The 23,719-nt window shown below is 31.3% G+C and overlaps 2 protein-coding genes across 2 annotated transcripts; one reads left to right on the forward strand and one right to left on the reverse strand.

Annotated features, from left to right (window-relative positions):
* The first annotated feature begins 15,125 nt into the window (after positions 1 to 15,125).
* Positions 15,126 to 16,403, forward strand: LOC129612338 (putative nuclease HARBI1). Its single transcript, XM_055525885.1, has 3 exons — positions 15,126 to 15,247; positions 15,316 to 15,754; positions 15,814 to 16,403. The coding sequence occupies exons 1-3, from the start codon at positions 15,126 to 15,128 to the stop codon at positions 16,396 to 16,398; spliced, it is 1,146 nt and encodes a 381-aa protein (XP_055381860.1). The 3' UTR covers positions 16,399 to 16,403.
* A 154-nt stretch (positions 16,404 to 16,557) lies between these two features.
* On the reverse strand, positions 16,558 to 17,659 carry LOC129612339 (uncharacterized). Its single transcript, XM_055525886.1, has 3 exons — positions 17,461 to 17,659; positions 17,160 to 17,355; positions 16,558 to 17,106 (listed from the first exon to the last, which is right to left on the reverse strand). Exons 1-3 carry the CDS (start codon positions 17,475 to 17,477, stop codon positions 16,558 to 16,560), a joined length of 762 nt encoding a protein of 253 aa, XP_055381861.1. The 5' UTR covers positions 17,478 to 17,659.
* Between the last annotated feature and the right edge of the window lie 6,060 nt (positions 17,660 to 23,719).

Below are 23,719 nucleotides of genomic sequence, written 5' to 3' on the forward strand. Positions count from 1 at the left end.
AAATTGTTGAAATGTGTCAACCTATATTACTTTTAATAACATTTTTGTTAGCCGACACTACTCAACTTACCTTATTGGGAAATACAAAATGTGCATAAAAAATCATACATCCTTCCTCATTAACATTTGAAACCATACTGAAATATGAATTTGAAATTATTTTTCATTTTTTCTTTCCTCCTACCTTTCTTTCTTTTTCGTGCAATAGAATTTAAATGGGAAGCTTTTTAAAAAATGTGTATAATATCCTGAGATTTTTTTAAAATATTAATCTCTTTTTTACGTAAAAAAAAAGAAAAAAATAATAAAAAATATGACACGATCAGTGGCATTTAAAGAAAAAACCAACAACGAGGCCAAAAATTCGTAACATTTCGTAAAAAAAATTGAGTATTGAGACTTGTTAAATATAACGACATTATTGGCAACTTATTTGGTCACTTTTGTGTGTATAGTATTTCATTTATTTTACTTCTCATTTGCTTTTATCAATATTTCGCAAAGGAGCATGTCGTTCGTTTTTATGGGTATTGGATTTAATATATCGTTCAATTTTACTTGTATTCTATTTATGTTGGCAACTGATTGGGTCACTTTTGTGTATATAGTATTTAATTTATTTTACTTCTCATTTGCTATTATCAATATTGCAAACTGGAGTATGTCGTTTGTTTTTATGAGTATTGCATATGCGTTATTTAGTATGTCGTTCAATTTTATTTCTATTGTGTAAAATTAATACAAAAATAAATAAGGAAAAATATAAAATGTATATAAATTACCGATTGTAAATAAAATATGCAGTAATTTTTTTTAATAATTAAAAAAAATAATTGGAATTCTTAGTGAATGATGAACGAGTCACTTTTAAAGAAGTAAACTAATCAGTTAAGTTCAGTGAAGTGATCCGTTCTTTAAGATTAGTTCGCTAAGAACGACACATGACTACTTTGTCCCTGTTTTTAAACAAATGAAGTCGTACGTATTAATTTCGAGAAATTGCGTATTGACATTAATTGATATCAAATTTTGTATTTTGTTTAGGTTACTCATATTATTGGTTAGGTGTCATTCAAAGTATGTTCCAAAAAATTATTTTTTTTGTATATTCTTTGAGTTGTTTTTCTATATTATTAAATTTCGTGTGAATGTTTAATAAAAAATTTTTTATATAAATTAATACATTATTATTTAAATCATAGTTGTTAGTGATATGGTATTAATATAGCTCTCTTTTTGGTGATTAGTATTATCTTAAAATGAATAAGATTTTACAACATTCTCATTGAAATTTGTATAATTCTGCATATTTTGTATAATATTTCTCGAATTTGAACTTTTTGCTTAAATATAGGACAGTTCCTAAAAGCGGGATGGCCATATTTTTCGTATAAAATGCAGTATAAGTTTTCTTCCGGTACCTCTGTAGTTACCATGCATTGTCCAAATGGATAGTTTTTCCCACGTTTCACACAACGAAAGCGCAGAGAGCAGTTAGCAGCTGAATGTGAAAATCGTTGGCATCTAGGACATTGCAAAATATTTTACTTATATATTTTTTTCCAACGTACAACTTAATGGTCAATACCTCGTATTTTTTCAATTTCGCTAATCAAACTACCAGGGGCAGCTTGTACTAGTAATATAGTAGCTTAATTTCATTTTTAATAGAATATTTAGTACTTAGTAGCTAATCGCGAAATTTTGTGTTTTGTGTTTCATAGTTTTTTAGCAGATGTAGTATTTCTTCAGGGGACGTATGTATGAATTATATAACCCTTTTAATATACATGTTATTTTTTTCTCTGGTTTTGTGCTTCCTGAAGTAATTCACTTGTTTCCTTGAAATCTTCTATATTGATGTATGTGACGTACAGTAGTTTGGGTATTATTGTTCTCCTTAACCAGGAAGTTTGTCACACTTAATTTACTTTTAATTAAATTTTGCAATTTATTAATTTCAGTGTTAAATAAATTTATAGGTGGCATTTTCTTTTTGCATTTTTTTTTGTATGAAACCACCTGTGGTGAACTATTTGATTGAGTTGTTTTTTTGGTTTCACTGTTAATTTTTGTAGTTTTGTTTTTAAGTTATGGAGATCCAATTCTTTATTTATGTCATCGAGATTTTCCGTATCAGTCATATCATTTCCTTCGTGGATCCATCAATGGTGAGTAATAATTTTCATTTTCTTCATTGATAATAAAAATTTTTTTAGTAACTCTTTAAGGTCATCCTTTTCTTCTTTAGGCTTTTTAAATTATCGTCTTCAACGTTCATTGTATGACTAAAATTTTTTTTATCTAGTAGATTGTAAAACTTTTCGTTTATAAAATCATTTAGCAAAGCTTTCAGCTTATCTTTCTTTGACGGCATGATTGCTAAAAGAATACAATTACTGCCTGTACAATTGGTAGCAAGTTTTATTAAATCTCGCTTTTTTACCACAAAAAAAAAAACTAAAAAATGAAAAAAAAAGTTTTACTGCTAATTTGTTTTTCGTTTTATTTTTCAGTAATTTTGCAGATACATACTTTGATTTTTTTTATTTGCACAGAATGAGTTTCAGCACAAAAATGACATACATATGTACATACTATCTGTGTAATCTTTTGTAATATCAATTGAACTTCATGTTTTAAGGCTTTTTCCTCTTAAAAAAATTTTTAAAAAGTCCTTTTCTTTCGGAACTCATTCGGAAAGAGCTATATTTCTCATTCGGAGATTCCGTCGTAGTTCACAATAAGGGTATTTTGTGCAAAAACTGTGCAAATTTTTTATTAGCATTTATTTCAAAATGGTATACTCGTCCACATGTTGTAGAGGTAAAGTATAAAAATCATGGCTAACAGTAATACAAATCTTGACGTTAGTTTTTTGAGTGATCATAGAAATAAGACTTTAAGATTTTATAGATCAAATAGATTTTGAAAGAAACAAACCTTCTGGATAATTAGCACAAATTAGGCGCGCTCCAATTAGCACAAATTTGCCATTTTGCAACTGCTATTACCAGCGGATCGTTATCGAACGTTACACCTAATGAATTGATTGACAATGGCTTTCGCCTAAAAAACATGTTTCCAGATTAATGGCCAGATTTGGAACGTTTCCTGATAATTGTATACGTGTAATATTTATTATAATAATAAATATGTATGTGTAATAAATGTATTTATTACAATGTATAAATGTGTTTATTATAATAATAAAATATGTGTAATAAATATTACACATATTTGTGTAATGTAATTTTCGAGTGAGAATTTTTCCGTATTTATAAAATTTATACAAAATTTTTTCAATTTGTTTTTGAAGGGTGAGACGTTTAGTTGATATTTTGAAATTAAAAACATGAGTAATCTAAATGGAAAAATGAAATATCCAACATAAAAATGTAGCGGATTTGAAAGTGAAAAAGTAGTAATGAAAAAACGAGGTATACGGTTGGGGTGTAAATATAAAGCATCTTCAAATACAAAGTTTTCTGTCAGAACACGATATATAAATTTTTGCCATTTTGAGTGAAGAAACACCATTGAAATCTTTTTTGTGTTATTTTTATTTCACTAAAACATTAAAAGCAAGAATTTTAAAATTGTTGCTACTAAATATTACATAGTATATAAAATTTTAGCATATTTTTCCACATCAAATAAGATATACACTTTTTCTAATTGCAATTAGTATTAATCAGAACTGAATAAGTTCACTTATCGGCTCAGAGCACGCGATTCATCTTTCTTCAACAAAACTTTTATTTTTGAATCAGCTTTATTTCTTCACTGTTCATCAAAAATTGGATTCTTTTTTGTATGTAACCCAGCATTTACACGTACAAGTTACTTGCAAGAAAGTTGCAATACATATAAAAATTTTACTAACACATTGAAATATTTCTACTTGCTTGTTTACTTGCAGTTCAACTTGCAAGAAAATTTTGCTGCCAGTAATTTGAGCAAGTAATTTGACATATTGAGAAATTCACAAAAAAAAATTTGTTGTTTTGATTTTTTTTTTTTTTTTAATTTAAAATTTTTGAATTTTGTTTTGAAAAAATTAAACTTAGCAAACTTATGGTTTCTAAAATTTATAAACAATTATATATATTGCTAGTTGTTTTCTTCTCAAAGACATTTTCAAAAATTAACTTGCTAAACGCCTAAGTCATAATAGCAAGTAATTTGACATTTCGAAAAACTAATTGACAATTAATATTATACACACTTGCTTGCAAGTAACTTGTATGTGTAAATGCTGGGTAAGTGTATTTAAAAAAAATTTGAATAGAGAAAAATATAAAAAAAAAAACGGAAAGCATAAAAGTAGGCGATTATTTAAAAATAATGGTCTTGCAATCTAGTTATATGTGAATCGTTAAAAATTCAATAAACAGACAACAAAAAAAAAAAAAATTTTCTTTATGTTGGTAGATTCAAATGTTCACCTTAAAGATTTTGGATTCAAAAAAGAAGACTCATAAGATGAAATTTCTCATAAGTACGAAACTACAAATGTACCGTGATTCAATAATGCTTTATAAAAAGTTTAAGTACGGTAAGTAGGGCCATGCCAATTAGAAAAATCAATCGATTAAAGTGGTGATATTAATAATTAAAACTAAAAGTAAAATTAATGCAATAAAATTTAAGTAATAACTAAATTATTAAACATAAGTTAATTGTAAAATTATAATGAAATAATAAAATGTAGCTTAAAATAAAGGAATTAATATTTTGATAAAAACACACCTTTTAAAAACTACATATTGGTGACCCCGACGTGTTAAACACGTCGTTACACATTATTGCAATAATAAAATATACATTGGAAAATATTAAAAACTTGATGCTCAAATAAATAAACTATTTAATTAAAACTATCTAAAACACAGTACAACACCAAATAAAGTATCTAAAATTTTGCTAAAATAATTAACCTGAAGGACAAAAATTTTTTTTGGATAATATTAACTAATTAACTAAAACTAACAAATTTCTACATTAGAGTAAAAACTAAAATAATTAATTAAAGTACCGCTACACAGCTAGTTACTTCCGCTATCAGAAACCAATATATATTTTAGAAGAGCACACATCAATTCTATACTAGTATCACCATTATTATTACAATCATCACCCTCACATTATATAAACACTAGCTATATATCACAATCATACTATATTAGCATCAGTTTTATATACATTAACATGAGGAACTCATCAACAACCATACAACTGTTTTATTCATAACGTCACAGTATCATACATACATCCAATATTCATAGCGCTATCTATATATTTATTCAATATATTCACCCAACATGATTTCAAGTAACATACTTACATCACATTAAATTCAGCAATTATCCATTAAGCAACAAATTACATTCAGCTATAGCCAATAATTAGCATTCAAAAATTTTGCAACATACACCATCAATCATCAACCGCTACGCAGCACATTCTAGTATATTAACCGAACAATCATTTTAACAAATGGTAATCGCCACTATGCAAGATAAGTAAAATTACCACAATTACAAAATTAAAAAAAATATATATATGTAGGATTTTCTTAGTTAGTGGCCGAATCCATAACACCTCCCAACTTCGGAGTTATAATAAAAAAGAACAACAACTACACTTCAATTTTTAAAGCTAGTAATTTTTTCACTATTTATTCATTTTAATATATTTTACTTCAAATAACCATTTTAATTTAATTTCACCAGAATTCAATTTTCAATTTATACTTTACAAAAAAGAGGTACTATTTCTTGCAGAAGGCAATTACAGAATGACCTTTTCAGTTCTTTAAAAGAATTTAAGAAAAGGGACAATTCACATGAGCTGTTTAAAATTTACAGTTACAAGTAAAAAGTCTACAAAAGTTAAGCTTGGTGTACACTACTTAAATAAATGTCAAAATAATGTGAAATATACTAAAATTGTTGAAGGCTAAGAAAAGAGATCCTACACTCGGCCGTTCTGAAAAAAGTTTTCGCCCCGGAAACGGTTAGAAGTAGATTACGTTTTAATGTTCTGATATACGTGACCCTCGTTTTCGTTTTCATCTTCGGAAGACTCTTCAAACTCATAGTTTTCATCTCTCCACGGTTTCACATAATCTGCGCTTTTGGTTGTTCTTTTTCTTTTGAGAACAACCATAAAAAATTCTTTTTTGTGGTTGTTCTCAAAAGGTGATTTTCCTATGGCTCTTTTAAACGTTCCATTTATGCATCTTTGAAGTTGACTTACTTATGCATACCACTTGCTTGATTTGTCTATCGTTAGTTTATTTAATACATTCAATATTACTCTATTGATTCTCTCAATTTGGCCATTGTTACGAGGAACTCCGCCAGTTATTAGGTGAAGTTTGGTATTACTTGTTTCACAGTACTCTTTAAATGCTCTTGATTTAAATGCTACTCCGCGATCTGATATTATAACTTTGGGTTTCCAAAGACGCTTTGTTGTATATTTAGTTTGTTGATGACTTCTGTTGCATTAGTTGTTTTTACAGGATATATCCAACAGAATTTCGTGAAGTTGTCGATGACAGAAAAGATGTAAGTATATTTTTTTAGTTGCTATCACAGGACCTAGGTGATCAATGTGGCAAGTATCCAGCGGATGTAGAAAACCTCCTTGTTTACCTAATTTTCTATCGGTTAGCATACATTTATTACAATTTTTTCTGCATCTTTCGATTTTCTGTCTCAGGTTATCTACATAGTATTCTCTTGAAATTAATTCTTCCAACTTCTTTACACCGAAATGTCCATCTTCATGTTGTGTTCGAATCAGTTTGTCTGCCAATTTACGAGGTATGCACAATAATTTTCTTCCGTCATTTGTTTGCTTAAAAAGAATTCCATGTTCTGAAAGGAAATCTTTATAAGAACTTTTCTCTAAAATAACTTTGTTTGGCTTAAAGTCATCGTCTCTATCTTGGGCTATTTTTATTCTTTCGAGGAATTCGTTTCTTACAACCATCAGCGTCAAGCGTCAGCATGCTGCATTTTGGAACTTTTTCGATGTTCTATTTCAAAATAAAATTCCTGAATTATTGCTGCCCAACGAGCGATTCTAGGTAGAATGGATGTTTCCTGCATGGCTTGTTTGAACTGGTTGAAACTGGCCAAAATCATTTTTTTGTAAAAGGACTGCTCCAAACCTATGCTTGGAATCATCCGTATGTAGTTATGTTTCTGCATTTTCTCTGTATAAAGACAACACCGGTTTCTCTATCAGGTATCTTTTTAATTGTTCAAAGGCTTCTATTTCTTTAGCTCCAAATTTAAATTTTTAATTTTTTTAACAAGTCGGTTAGTGGTTTTGCTATTATTGAAGAGTCTTTTATAAATTTTCTAAAATATCCCGTCAAACCTAGAAAGGATTGTATATTCTTGATAGTTTTGGGAAGTGGGAATTTCGGTACGACTACGATTTTGAGGCCTGGTGGTTTAATTTCTCCATTCTCGATCACATACCCTAAGTATTCGATTCGTTTTTTTCTACATTGGCACTTTTTCATTTGATTCTCAAGCCGCTTTCCTCACATAATTTTAAAATTTCTTCCAATCTGTTAAATGCCTCTTCATAGTTGTTTGCTAAAATGATAATATAATCTAGATAAATAAGTATATATCCTTTTTTTTTATTGGTATGATAAGAAAACTTCCTTTTATTCGGAATAAAATACTTTTTTTTTATTTTTTGCTAATATATTTCGTGCGCTACATACGCACGAAATATAAGCTGATTTTCTTCTAATTAAGACAACAAACAATAAAAATTAAAATCTATTAAAATTAGGAGTATCATACTTGACTTAATATAATTATCTACCTGACTTAATCTAGAATTTGATTATATAATATTATATAATATTTTTTTTTTTTTTATTAGTTACAAACTAAATTTATACCTGTTTTAAACCTTAAAACTGATCAAATAATTAATTTAAAGAGCCAAGTAGCCGGGTTACCTTCGCCCGTGTTCAGTAGGCAGTCCTTGTTTGATTTGTATATCTGCATGCTTTCATGAGCTTCTCTCCTGTGTTTTCCTTTTACCTCTTTTAATACCTTTAAATTATCTTCCGGAATTGTGTGATCCGTTTCATAAATGTGGTTGCAAACATAGAATCGAAAATCCTGTTAAATCCTACTCTCCTTGCACGTTTTATTTCACTTAAATGTTCCTTAAGTCTTGTTATAACGGGTCTTTTCGTTTGTCCTATGTAAAATTTATCGCAATTATTGCAATTGATTTTGTACACAACGCATCTTTCATGTATCTTCAATTTATTCTTAGCCGAATTTAACAAGCTCCTAACATAAGTTGATATTTACTATTGGTTTCCGATGTCCGAATATTGTGTTTCCTTAGTTGTATAGTATATATCCCTTTTGAACCAGAGTTTTAAAAATATTGTTAATGAATCTTTGAAATACTACAGGAGATGAAGTTACAGGAGCTTTGTTGAATTCAAACTGACCACTTGGGGTTTCAAAAGAAGTGTATTTTTTACTGCTTTCTTTGATGGGTACATAAAAAACCCGTTTTCCAAATCAAGTGTTGAAAAAATTTTTGCTGAACTTAGGGCGTCTCTTTGCTCTTCGATCAATGGTAAACGAAACCTGTCTCTAATCACTTTTTTGTTGAGTTCTCTGTAATCTACACAAAATCTTTTCGTTCCGTCTTTCTTGTTCGCTAAAAGTACTGGACTTGAAAAATTTGATGTGCTTGCTCTTATAATACCTTCGCTTAACCATTCGTTTACCTGTCTCTCTATTATTTTTTTCTCTGCTGGAGCTACTCTTCTAGGACCCTGATGTATAGGATTTTCATCTGATAAGATTATCTTCATTTGTACTGCTGAATCCGAACTCTGTTTTGGATTATAATTCTCTACTAGCTTTTCAATTAATTTTCTTTTTATACTCTTTATTTTCGACCTCTACGGTTACATTTACATTGGTAACATTGTAGCAATTTAGAAATTCCTCTTGAACTTCTCTCACTCTTTGTAGATTTATACCATTTTCGGATAATGTTATAACAGTGCCTTCTAATACATTTTTGCCAATTATCATAGGTGTTCGTATGATTGCACTTGAAACTATATGTATTTTTGCTGCATATAATACTTTATCTACTTTAAGTTTAGCAAAGAAACTTCCTCTCGTATATTCTGCCGATGTAGACAAGCCCTGAAGTTTGATAGGATTGCCAGTTTTATTTGGTAAACCTATTTTAATGTATTCTGTGTAATTAATCAATGTTACATCACTGCCTGTATCTATTATTGCCAGTACTGTTTCTCCATTTACTTTTACTATTTTGTCAAATTTGCTCTCTTGCTTTAATACTCTCCATTCACTGATTCTCTTGAAATTCTTTTTATTGCATTCGTGTGCGAAATGCCTTGCCTTTTTGCATTTTAAACATTTACTACTCGTTTCTTTGCAAACATTGCTTTTGTGCCAATTTCACCACATTTGAAACATTTAATTTCTTGTTTTGTGACCTCTCTATTAATATATTTTTCGTTGTATTGTTGTTTGAAGGCCTTTTGGTTTCCAAAAATCTTTTGTTGATTAGTATTCTCTTTTGTTGCATACCTAAGCCTCTGTTTGAATCTTGTATATTGTTGAAGTTTTTCTCTAAACTCTCCAAAATTCCTTCCGCCATATAAAAATGTTTTGTTTCTTTCATCATAATAAATTCCATATGTTACGTATTGTATAATAGTTAATTCATCTGTAATTCCTCCTCTTGATGCAATTTCTATCAATTTTAAAAAGTATTCTGAAACAAGCCTGGAAGGCAGCCTTTTTGCTGCCTTCTTTTTATTAGCGACTTGTGTGCACCAGCTGAATTCTGGTAAAACGTTAATTATATCATCGTAAGTAATTTCAGTTCTAAAACTTGATGTATCAGTTTCACTTCTTAATGTTGTCGCTACTTCTTATTGTTCGACTTGCTCTGTCTGTTGCATTTGTGCCATCTCTTTAATCTCCAGTTCTTTTAATCTTTGATTTAGTTCCATTTCAATGATACGTTGTTCTTTCAGTTTTAGTTCTTTTTCCTTTTCTTTCAAATTTTGATTAAAATTGTTGATAATAGCCCATCGAAACTATTTTCGTTGAATGCTATAGAATTTTTTTTATTCTTTCTGCCAACCATTTTTAGCACTTTTCCAAAAAAATTTTGAAAAAAAGTGCTTATTAGTTTCACTCTGTCCGTCCGTCCGTCCGTCCGTCCGTCCGTCCGTCCGTCTGTCCGTGTGTCTGTTTACAAAACTTCTACACCCTTGAAGATAGAAAGCTGAAATTTTGTAAGTATATAGATCTTTACTAGAAACTTATTTCCGTAGAACAAAATTTTTACCTATCTCCCCCCCTCTAGAAGTTATACCCCCCAAAACTCTAAAAATGGCCCTTTTTAACTATTTGTTGCAATGAAACCATAAGCATTTTTGAAATTTTGCAAACGCAGAAAGGCAGCGGCTTGCTTCCCCTAGCACGGTATACTATAAGTTAAACTTTAGAAAAACAAAATGGCCGTTCAAATTTACCGTTATCTAAAGTCTTTTTTTTCCAAATTTTTGATTTCGTTTTTCTTCTAGACCCCAGCCTGTAGGAGCTTAAAATTTTAGATGCTTATAAACATTAATAAATAATTCATTTCGTTAGAAGAAAATTTTTTTCCATCTCTACCCCCTCTCAAGTTATTGCCTCTTGAAATTTGTAAAATTTGAATTTTTGGTGCCTTATATTTCCGAAACCGCAAACGTTTTCAAATTTCTATAAACATAAAAAGCTAGGGGTAAATTCCATGACATTAAAAAATATAATTATTTTTCTTAACTCACACAATTAACCCTTAAAATCGAGCATTATGTTAACCCCTATTTATATTAATTTTTACTTTATTTCAAAGACTGCATGAATGCATCATCCTAAATATATGCAATCCTAGAAATAGTTAAATATGAATGAAAATAATTTTAATAATGTGGTGGATATACATAGATTGTTTTTAAAAGCAGTATTTTCACTTGTTGAAGGGAAAAGTGCTACAATACAAACCATTGGTTTGACCCAACTTTATTAATAATAAAAGTGGGCTCTGAGCCCCTATTGCATAAAATGATGTTAGTACTCAAGAAATATTCCAAAAATGGCTCACGCTTTGTATTTGTATCTGACCTTCCCTAGGCTGTGTGAAATAAAAATTAAAATAAAAAGCATTTATAAATCATACTAATTAAGCTACGCAAAAATAAATATAATAAAGTTGGGTCAAACCAATGGTTTGTATTGTAGCACTTTTCCCTTCAACAAGTGAAAATTCTGCTTTTAAATACAGTCTATGTATACCTATCACACTATTAAAATTATTTTCATTCATTTACAAAACTATTTATAGGATTGCATACATTTAGGATGAACGATTTATGCAGCCTGAAATAAAGTAAAAATAAATTTGAATAAGTGTTCACATGATGCTCGATTTTAAGGGTTAATTGTATGAGTTAAGAAAAATAATCATATTTTTTAATGACACTGAATTTACCGTTACCTTTTTGCGTTTAAGCTTACGGTTTCGGAAATATAAGGTGTCAAAAATTCAAATTTTACGAATTTCAAGAGGTGATAACTTGGGAGGGGGCGGAGATGGAAAAAAATTTTCTTCTAACGAAATTAACTATTTGTTAATGTCTAAAAGCCCCTATTTCAAGCTTCTACAGGCTGGAGTCTAGAAGAAAAACGACATCAAAAATTTGGGAAAAAAGGACTTTAGATAACGGTAAATTTGAACGGCCATCTTGTTTTTCTAAAGTTTAACTATAGTATACCGCGCTAGGAGAAGCAAGCCGCTGCCTTTATGCGTTTGCAAAATTTCAAAAATAGTTATGGTTTCATTGCAACAAATAGTCAAAAAGGCCATTTTTAAGGTTTTGGGAGGGTTTAACTTCTAGAGGGGGGGAGATAGGTAAAAATTTTGTTCTACGAAAATAAGTTTCTAGTAAAGATCTATGTACGCATTAAATTTCAGCTTTCTATCTTCAAGGGTGTAGAAGTTTTGTAAACAAAAAAAGTGTCCACGGACGGACGAACGGACAGATAGAGTGAAACTAATAAATTTTTGGAAAAGTGCTAAAAATGAGTGCAATTATGTTTAAGTGAAATTATTTTTGTTGTGTCGATAACTTATAAAATTTTACCACACTTAATTTAAAAAAAAATATTTTTTTTTTCTTTTCTGAATTTAAAAATGTGCTTTTGTACTTATATGTACATGAAAATATGTTTATGGCAAAAAAAAAAAAAAGTGCTTTCTTAATACGATGTATCTTTCTTAACACGATTATGCACAAAAATTGTTATTATAATAAAAACAGTTTAACCGCAAATATTTTTAGGAAAATGTGTGTAAAATGCTAATGATATTACAAAATTTATCAAATATAAAAATTATCACATGTATGTACAAATGTACAATCAAAGTTTGGCTTTTTTTTTAAAAAACTGTAATTGCTAATATAATGCTAATGCTACAAAACTTTTTCAAGCACCGAAGAAAATGTTCACTTTAAAACTTTATATTCTTTTCACTTAAATTTAAAATTTGCACTTAATTTTCACCTTTCTCTGTTTTTTGGTTGAACCCCTAAAATTTAGGATTTAGGATGATGTAGGATTTTTTATGAGTTGTAATTGATGGTATTTTGAGTTTCTCATAACATGTCCGAAGTATGCTGCTTTTCGGCGCTTGATGGTGGTAAGTAACACACGCTCCTTGTATGTTCTTCTCAGCACTTCGGCATTGGGCACTCTGTCTATCCAAGGAATTTTCACGAATCTGACCTTTAGTGCTATGTTGAGATCATGATTGGTAAGTACTTTTTTGTATTTAAAGAACATTGCTCTAACAAGTTCAATTCTACACCTTATCTCATCTGAAGAGTCCCAATTTTCATTAAGCCAGCATCCGAGGTATTTAAACTTAGTTACTCTTTCTAGTGCTTTATTATCTATGGCAAGTGTTGTGTTGTTGAAGATATTTTTCCTGCTTACAACCATGTATTTTGTTTTATAAATGTTAATATGAAGACCGAATTCTTTACTGTGGTGGTTAACTTTGTTTAACAAAGCTTGTAAATCTTCAATACTGCCAGCTATTAACGTGGTATCATCTGCGTATCTGATGTTATTAATGTTGATACCGTTAACCTTGATACCTTCTTGTTCATTACTGGTTGCTTCTTTAAATATGTTCTCTGAGTAGATGTTGAAAAGTAGAGGTGAAAGAATACAGCCTTGTCTAACACCTCTCAGAATCTCGATTTCTCGTGTTGTTTCTGCTTCTATCTTGATTTAAGCTGTTTGTTTCCAATATAATCGTTGGATGCAGTTTATTTCTTTCTGGTCGATGTTCATATTTTCTAAAATTTCGATTAGTTTATCGTGTTGGACTCGTTCGAAGGCTTTTTCGTAATTTATGAAACAAATAAAAACATCTTTTTGCACATCTTTACAATTTTCAACAGAACCTTTGTACAAAATAAAGCTTCTCTTGTACCCATACCTGCTTTGAAACCAAATTGTGACTGTCCCATTGCTGCTTCACATTTTTGATAGATTCTATTTTGGATTATTTTTAGAAATATTTTTAATATGTGACTCATCAAGCTTATTAGCCTGTATTTTTCACACCGTTTTGCATTACTTTTTTTTGGTAAAGTAACAAAGGTAGATTTTAGCCAATCTCTAAGGTTTTCTCCAGTGTCATATATTTGATTGAATAATTTTACTAATATTTGTAAATTTTCTTCATTTATCAATTTCATTATTTCTGCTGGGATTTCATCAGGACCTGTTGTTTTGTTTTCTTTCGCTGATTTGATGGCTTGTTCAATTTCGCTTTTCGTGATTGATTAACTTGTTCGATTTGATGTTACTAACTCAGTCAAAGTAGATCTACTACCATCTGAGAAGAGATCTTTTATGTATCCTTCCCAGACTCGTTTCTTTTCTTCTATATCGAATACGACCCTGTCTTCCTTATTTACCAAAATAGATGAAGTCTTTTTTCTATAAATATCGGATACTTTTTTCAATTTTTTATGAAGGTCAAAATCGTCGTGGACTTGTTGCAATCTTTCTATTTCTTTGCATTGTTGATTGAGTCATTCTTTTTTTGCACACCTGACTTTTCTTTGGATGGTTCCGTTTAGCTGTTTGTACTTTACCAGATTTATATTCCTATATTTTCGTCTTTAATTCATCAGTTCTATTATTCCTTCAGTCATCCATTTATTATTTGAGATGTGCTGTTGGTTGCCCAATTTAGCTTTAGCAAGTTGATTTAGAACTACTCGTACTTTCGTTTCTGCTCAGATATCGTTTATGTTGTTTGTTTTAAAACTGATTTCATTCAGCCTTTGATTTATTTCAGCAGTAATTATGCTTTTTGTTTAACTATCTTTCAATTTAGCTACATTGAGTTTTGTTCCATGTGAGGCTCTTTGAACAACTGCAAGCTTGATTTTGATATTGGCTAATAAGAGATTATGACCTGTCCTCACTTCAGCACCTGGACAAGTACTGACCCTTAAAACAAATGAACTGAATCTTCTATTAACTAGTATGAAATCAATTTGGTTTCTGACAATATGTAGATCGAAGTCCTGTGGTGATTTCCATGTATATATAACCTTCTTGGCGGTATTCTAAACCAGGTGTTGGTAATCTTCGTTTTATGTTCTTGACAGAACTGAACCTCTTTCATTCCTGTCTCCTAAACCAAAACGACCGGCTACTCCTTCTACTTGAGCGGAACCTACTTTGGCATTGAAGTCACCTAATATTATGAGCCTTATTCTAGTTGTCGCGTCACTTACGTGACATTTGTCGTTGTCGTTGTCACATCATTTGAAATGTGGTATTCTAGTTGTCGAGTGACGTGACTGCGAGAAATAAACGAAAATGAAACGTTTTAAGTGAAATTGATACATTTTAAAAATAAATTTTGGCGAGTAAAGTTTAAAGTAAAAAAAAAAAATTCGGTGTATATATTTATTTTTTTAAATACGAGGGAAATAAAAAATGTCGTCATTTGCATTATGGTTTACGGATTCATCAGACTCCGAGAGTGATGAAATTGAAAAAAAACAACAATTAAGGATCAAAAGATTTAAGATTAGGGACAACTCTAATCCATTGGATTTGCCAAATGGAGTGTAAGATAATAATTTTTTCAAATACATTAGTTACAAACATTTTATTTTATTCACAGATTTATAAGCTATTACAGACTTTCAAAGGAGGCCTTTCTATATTTACTAAATATATTCGAGGGAAAAACAAGTACCCCTAAAAGGTGTTTTGGAGTTTCACCTATAATTAAATTAGGAGCTGTTTTACGCTTCCTATCTGAGGGCAGCTATCAAAAAGGTGTTGCTAACGATTTATACACAGGTTTAGCGCAGCCTACGTTCTCTAAAATATTAAAAGAAGTTTTAACAACTTTAGAAGCTGAAATTTGCAGCAGTTTGATAAAGTTTCTAGAAGAGAATGAAAGAAATGAGATTAAATTAGCATTCTATGAAAAATTTGGGTTTCCTGGAGTGATCGGCTGTGTAGACGGAACACACGTTAGAATTATAACTCCGTCAAAAAATCATCAGCATTTATATTATAACCGGAAGGGTTATCATAGCTTAAACGTTATGTTGGTATGTATAACATTGCTTCTTAAATATTTGTAAATATTTTAATATAATGTGACTTAAAGGTTTGCGATCATAAAATGCGCATCAGGTATGTTGATGCTAATAATCCGGGATCATCTCATGATTCCTTTATTTGGAATTACAGCAGGCTAAATTCAATACTTTCAAGAGAAAATATCAACGGTACACGAAATACCTGGATTTTAGGTAAAAGTTTGATTTTTTTTTACTTTTATGTTAATTTCATAAACAAAAATTGTTTTTTAGGGGACGCAGGGTACCCACTTAAACCATACTTGATCACGCCGTTCAGAACATATTTAAATAGAGGTGACAGCAGTCAAAAAGGAAGATTTAATGAGCTTCATTCCAAAGTACGAAATATAATTGAGAGAACTAATGGAGTTCTCAAAAATACATTCCGCTGCCTGTTGAACGCTCGGGAGCTTCATTATACACCAGAGAAAGACACACAAATTGTGAACGTGTGCTGTGCTTTGCACAACTTAAAAATCAAATATAACGTGCAAGATGAACCTGTGGAAATAGAAGATGAAAATGATGAAAACGATGAAGATTTAGAGCAGGATGAAGAAGATGCCTCTTTAATAAGAACAAATATTATGAACTCCATTTTTAATTTATAAATAAAGTTTTTATTAGTAGTAACATAAATACATAGTATTATTAAATTATTAACATAACAGACTTTTTTTTGTACTTGCATTTGTTAACTTAATTAATATCACTTATAGTGAATACATTTACTTTAAAGTTTATCACACATATTATTACAGCATTAACAATCACATTTTAGAAATTTGCAAGGAAATAGCTTGTTTTTTTAATTCCATAATTTCCATTTTTAATTCTATGGCAGACTCCTTTTTCGCTTGCATGCATTCATATATTTTCAGCTTTTTTTCCATTGCATCAGACATTCTTTTAGCATATTTATTTATTTGAACCATTGAATCACATATTTTACTTAACATTTCGGTTTGTGAAACCAATAAATCTTGTTTATAGGATTCTTGACGGCGTCTTTTTGAAGTTGATGGTTGTTGAGCACTTGTTGACTGTTGTTGTTGGTCTTGTTCTTGTTCTTCAACTTCATGTATATTTACAGGCGTATCTATTAAATTCCTTTCTTTGGGAGCAAAATTAGAATTTTCGTCAATGCCAAACACTACGGCGTCATGCGGTACTGTTTTCTGTAAAGACAGTAAATTGATGATTCCTTCATCCATGGCAGTTAGTTGCGCTAATTTAAATAAACCACCACCAGTTGAATTTAACTCCTTTTTGTTGTGCGCCAATTTTTTTTTTAACTTCAATTTGTAGTCACACCAAACCTGAAATTTACATAAATTAATTAAATTTTAAATGAAACTTAAGTTAAAATTACCTTCTGCCATCCTGCAGTATTTCTAATGGGCGGACCCAAGCTATTAAGCTTTTCTGTTAGCTGGTTCCATTTTGCATCAAACTCGCATTTGCTTATGCAGCTATTCTCAGCAAATTTAAGGCCTTTCGCAATAAAGGCGTTCTCCGTCATAAAATTTCCCAATTCTTCAAATTGCTTCCTTGTTGTTACTTTTACGCTAAAAATAAAAATTAAATTATATATTATATGGTTTAATTTACGTATTAAATTACAAAATTTATTATTTTTTATATTTTTATTAAATTGTTTTGTTTAAACTTACATTTTTGGTGTATCCATCTCGCTTGTAACTTGTTAAATACTTTTCGACAAAAAACGTCGTTTCACTACGACATATGTCGCTCTACAACGACAACTGGAATATACCTGAAACACATTTTCCCGCTGTTCCACGACACGTGTCACTGTAATCGCCATTTAGAATATCAAATTCAAGTCGTGACGACAATTGTCGCTCTACTTCGACAACTAGAATAAGGCTCAATATTTAATTCATGTGGTTTAGTGAATTTCATTAATTCGTCGATGTTATGGTAAAACTCTTCAATAACTTCATCATTTTTGTCTGCTGTTGGTGCGTATACTTATATTAAATTGATGTTAACAAGCTTTGCATTTATCTTGAGCAGCATTGTTCTATCGGAATGCGGAATAAATGTTGAGACACATTTCGCAGCATGGCCTCTTATAATTATGCCTACCCCATTCCTGTGATTCCTATTTTGATACAAGAATAGAAAACCCTTGCGTCATCTTTTTTGAACTCGCCGGCATCTGGCCACCGCATTTCACTTATACCGAGAATATTGATGTTTAACCTTGTCATTTCTAATGTGGAATTATCAAGTTTTCCTGCCTCATATAAACTTTGAACATTCCATGAACCAATGTTTAATTTGTTTTTTGTTTTACCTCTGGGGATTCTTAGTTAGCCTCGTTGCGCCGGAGACTGAGGGCCGTTGATTTACTTCATTGTTCATAAAGATTTTCTTGGGAATGTTACTTCAGTGGTTTCCCGTTGCCTTCTAAATTTCCGTCGCCTTTAGAATTAATTTTTCAACTCAAGGACAAGAGGTTGCCCCGCTAGTTAACACATTTGTATAGCGAACCGCTTGCTCCAAGATAGTCGTCCGCTCGTAGCCGCCAGTTGCTGGACAGACGCTACTAAATTAAACATCTTTGCTTTTCGACATTTAACCCGCCAATCTCGTTTGTTGTCGACCCAAACTACTCCACTTGGATTGGTTACCAAATCTTCCGTAAGGGTTGCTCGACTTAACAGTGTGGACCTCGTGAAGGTGAGATTTGGTGTTGAGTAGTAGAGGCTAGGTTAATGTTACTGCTTTCCCATCATCTTTATTCGCATATTACCCCATTTCCTAACCCGAGTTAAATTATAATAACATTAAATTAACACCCATTAAATTCATGACCCAAATTTCGGTCATACTGTATATATTTCCTCAAGTGAGATATACAACATAAAAAAAACAAGTCGTAATTGCTTGAAAACTATTTAAATATTTTAAATTTCATAAATCAAAAATAAACTCTTTCCTTTAATTGTAAGTTATTACCTGAATTATTAAACCTGAAATATAATTAAGAAAAATTATTTGTTTTAAATCTTAGAAAATAAAAATTCTCTTATCTAATTCAGTAAAAATTAAAGTAATAATAAATTTTTTAATTTCGAGAATTGGAACAATTATTTTAGAATTAAATTTTAAAGAAAAAAAAACTTTGATTAATTTAAGTATCCGCATACACACATATATACACAATTGTTTTCAAATAATAAAAATGATTATTTGAATATGACATTACATATGTACAAACGTACAAACATATAAAACTCGATTGTACATAATACCAATATATAAAATTTACCTAACTAAATATTTATCATCCAAAAAAAAGAAAACACAAAAAAACAATCATAATTTTATTTCTAAATTCATCTATCAAATTGAACAAGTATAAGTACCTGTACTCTAGTAAACAAGTACATATACAGTAAACGCGAATTTTAACAAACACAGTAAAGTCGAAATTTTCAGAATATTTTTTTTTGAATTATTGCTTCAAATAATTTTTTTTATGAATTATAAATTAATAAATTAAATTTTTTTTTTTCGGAAATTAATATTTTTTTATTGTTTTTGTATGTGATTTCATAATCAATTATTCAATGATTATCCAATTATTATCCAATATAATCCAATGATTATTTATGTTATGTAAAATATTACACACTATGTTTTGAAATATAAATAGAAGTTGCCTCTATTAAACTATACATTGTACATTATTATCACCATTTTTGTTCAAATCATATAATCGCAAATTAATATCTGGGTGTATAATATACAACATTCAAGAGTACTGATCGAGATCGTAAAAACCTTCAGTGACCTCTTAGGATTCCATTTTTTTTTTTGTTTGTGTATTACCTCCTTATAATTACAATTTTAATTTTCATACAAAGAGTATAATGTCTAAAGCAGAAAGCTTAACGGACCCATTGATGGATTCATCGAATCCAATATTAGGTTACAAGAGAGTTGACTTAACTTCCGTCGTTTTGGCCAAGTAACCCTTTAACTTGGTTCATCCAAGTTGAAGCGCAATTTCTTGTTTTTAAAGGAAAACGCGACGGCACGAAGTATTGTCTAATGGTTGCTGCGCTACAAATATACACTTCTCAAAACAACCCTAGTTGATAGCATTCGGATTCGGAAAATAAACACCTCGAAAAAACTTCTTGAAAAAGCCGAACTCGGCGATCGCAAACCTTCGGCCCTTTTCAGGACCATGAAACAACTGGCGGGAACCAACTTCGACACAAACATAATCAAAAACCTTTGGTTTCAACGCTTGCCACGAGCTTTGAACGCTCGTATTTGCGTGTGGCAAATCAATTGACGAATTAGTATCGTTAGCAGATAGAATTTTTGAGGCTACGGATTCTTTCGGTGACCCTGTAACAATCGTGATCGGGAATTGGAACATCGTTAATTGCGATTGCATCGAATGATTGAAGATATTAGTTTGGGAAATCGTCAATATTTTCATGATAATCGCTTTAGATCTTCTTAGAGAAAGTTTTCGCGTTCGTCATCGCGCCCCAAAAATTTTCACTTCAAAAGGAGAACCGGCAGTGTTACTATCACAGAAAGTTCAGAGATAAAGCCCTTAAATAAGGCCATCTGATTCTTGAGGGGCGGCAGTTTTTAAATCCTGGTAGAAATACAATGGAGAAAACAAAAGAATTGGGTACCCCAGGTGGTAGTCCAATATATTGGAGAATCCATCCCCTTCGGAGGTCGGCTCTATGGATTCTGGGCAGAGCCATTTATTGCATCTAATGGACCCGTTCATCGAAGGTATACCATCGGATATATCGAGTCCACTAAACACAACAGATTCTAGTATAGCGAAAACGCAAGACAAAGGAAATATAGGTCAAGGTGCTGATATACATAAAAGAATATCAGAACTAAAGTCACTCTGCTTGGCCTTAAAAAGTGAGGTTTTCCAGTTAAGGACAGAAAACGAGAAACTAAAAATTAAGAGATATAGTAGCATCTATATAGATAAGAGATATAGTAGCATCACTATACTCAAGAGGATCAGTATTCCAAAAGATAGTACACCGAGTAAAATCCTGTTACACATCAAGAACAATATAGAGTTACATACTCAACAGATAAGGAAGAACTGATGCGAGAAACGGATTGCATTCTTAAGTAAAAGAGCTCCAGCAAAAAGATAAAGGCAGAGTCATTACCGAAAGTAATTCAACCAGCGAAAAGTGTGGAGGCTTCGGCTGTTCTTGATTCGAAAGGTGGTAATTATACTGTCAGAAATTTCAAGCCACCCCCCTGCAATCATAAGTAATGTGGTTGCTTACAATCAAATAGAAACCTTTTTAAAAAATAAAAATGTGAACTTCAAAGTCAGGATGATTAATAATAAGCAATTAAAGCTTATTGTAGATACGGAGATGGATTTCAGGAATATTACAAGGATCACGGTTGGAGTGGCATACATAAGAAAATAAGCAAATCAGACCAATCAAAGTTATGGTAAGAAATCTTCATCATACAATGACTCTATGAAATAGACCAAACTCATTGTATGAAATTTAAGATTGAGGCAACGCGAAAGACCATTCCTCAGTGCAGAAGAATGTCAAAGGTTTGGACATACACAAAAATTTTACCAAAGAAAACCGAACTGTGTGAAGTGTGCAGGCAAACACCTTACTGCGGAGTGTACCTAACCAAAAAGCAAACTATTAGGGATGTCTTGTGGCTAAGGAGCTGCAAAAGCGGAGACACCAAGACAACAATCAAAAGAAAGGCTGTAGTCAAATCCCGAAGTGCTTCACTTTCAGTATGTTGTCCAAAGGTGTATCATATATGGGTGCCCTGCAAACCAAAAACAATAGCTTACTAGTTACCAAAAAATGGCCAACACGAGGTGATGAGAATATTTTGGAGGCCTTGCAAGCAATGATGAAAAACATGATTGGGATAATGTGTGAAATTACTGATAGATTGACTGCCATTGAAGGTTGATCCTCTGATCAAAATACAAAATCAAATAAAATGACAATGTGATGCCGCGAAGTGATTTTAAGGTCGCGACTTGGAACTGCAACGGTATCGCAAATAAAGGGGAAGTATTTGAAGTCTTTTTGCACACTCAAAGTTTTGATGTATGCTTCGTTTCTGAAACGCATATGACATCAAGAACTAATCTTCTGATTCGTGGATATAAAATTTACAATACACTTCACCCTTAATAACATTGGAAAACTGCGATCCTAGTGACAAAACAAATTTCAATCACGCATGTCAACAACTTAAACGTAATATCCAGAAACATAAACAGGATTCGATTTCCAGATACATCCAGAATTTGACGGCATGCAAAAAACTAACTACTCTTTATGGAAGGCTAGCAGGAAAATAAAGCAGCCTGTCAAGTGCCTTGCGCCTATTAAAAATAAAAAGAGTACTTGAGTAAAGTGCGTCAATGAAAAGGTAAATGCGTTTGGTGATCATTTGGTTGACATATTTACGTCACTTGCCAATCAAGAAAAATGGTACTTGGGCAAAAAGTGACAAATACAAGGCAAATGCGTTTGCTGACATTCGGCTGACATATTTATGTCACATGCCAATCAAGATATGTTGGAGAGTGAGGAAACAAGTTTCATTGACCGAAGCGTAGATATTTCAATTATCAGTGAAAGAGAGGTTGTCACGGAGATCAAACACCACCAGCACTTGATCTGAACACGTCATCTAATATACTATAGTAACTACCCAAAAAGGGATTTATAGTGCTTACGCGTCTCGTGAATGTCCGTATAAAGTTGGAAAGTTACAGAAATAATTATGCTACAGCTTCTTACAGACCAATCTCGTTATTGCCGATAATTTCAAAATTGTTCGAAAAGTTATTGCTGACGGCTAATGTTTTGAAAGTCGGCATTTTTGAAATTGCTGAAATTCGGCTAATCATCAGTTCGGCTTTCGAAGAAAACAACTCGACAATATATTAAATTCATCGTATTTCTGACATAATAGAGAATTCTCTCGAACAAAAATAGATATGCACTCAAACAATTACTGCCAAAGCAGTATGTTCAACTACTCGAATCGTACCTTACTTATATTACGGTGTTTCGAATTAAACAAGAAGAAGAATATTCCTCGCTTAGAGGTATTGGGTTCGGTGCACCTCAAGGAAGAACATTGGGCTCATACAAATGGAGTTTGTGACAACGGCAACATTTGCAGACGATACTGCAATAATTGCAATAGGAGAAAATGGAAATAAGTCAACTAATAAATTAAAGAGAACCAGTAATGAAATTACGAGATGGACTAAAAAATGGGACATGAAATTTAACGAGGTGAAGTCAACCCACGTAAACTTCACCAATAGGAAAATTGATATTTCTCTTTCAGTCTCAATAAATGGTGTCATAATCCGACATGCAAATCCATCGAAATACCTGGGTATGATGTTAGATGCTAAGCTCAAATGGAAGGAGCACATAAAGAAAAAAAAACTTATTCAGATGAAAAATATTAAAAATTCAGATGGCTTCTGGGAAGGGCTTCATCATTGTCGATATGCAACAAAGTTTTGATATGTAATCAAATATTTACGCCAGTCTGGGTTTATGGTATTCAAATATGGGGCAGCGTTGCGAAGACGCACATTCAATGTATTTGAACATTTCAAAATAAGATATTACGAGAAATCGTCAACACTTTTTGGTATTTCTGTAATGATGATATACACGGAGATTTCAGGATCCCTAGTGTCAAAGATGAAATTAAAAAGCAAGCAGCCAATCAGAAAATTCGTTCATCCCAACATGTCAACGTCGAGGCGGATCGTCTAGTTGGCAATCAAAACCTTGTTCGAAGACTTTAACGTACGAAACTTCCCGAATTAGCTTAATGTTTTTTATCTGGAACAGCAAGTACCTAGTACGA

Source organism: Condylostylus longicornis, unplaced genomic scaffold (genome assembly GCF_029603195.1).
Source record: "Condylostylus longicornis isolate FDR11 unplaced genomic scaffold, ASM2960319v2 ptg000069l, whole genome shotgun sequence".
NCBI classification, from domain to species: Eukaryota; Metazoa; Arthropoda; class Insecta; order Diptera; family Dolichopodidae; genus Condylostylus; species Condylostylus longicornis.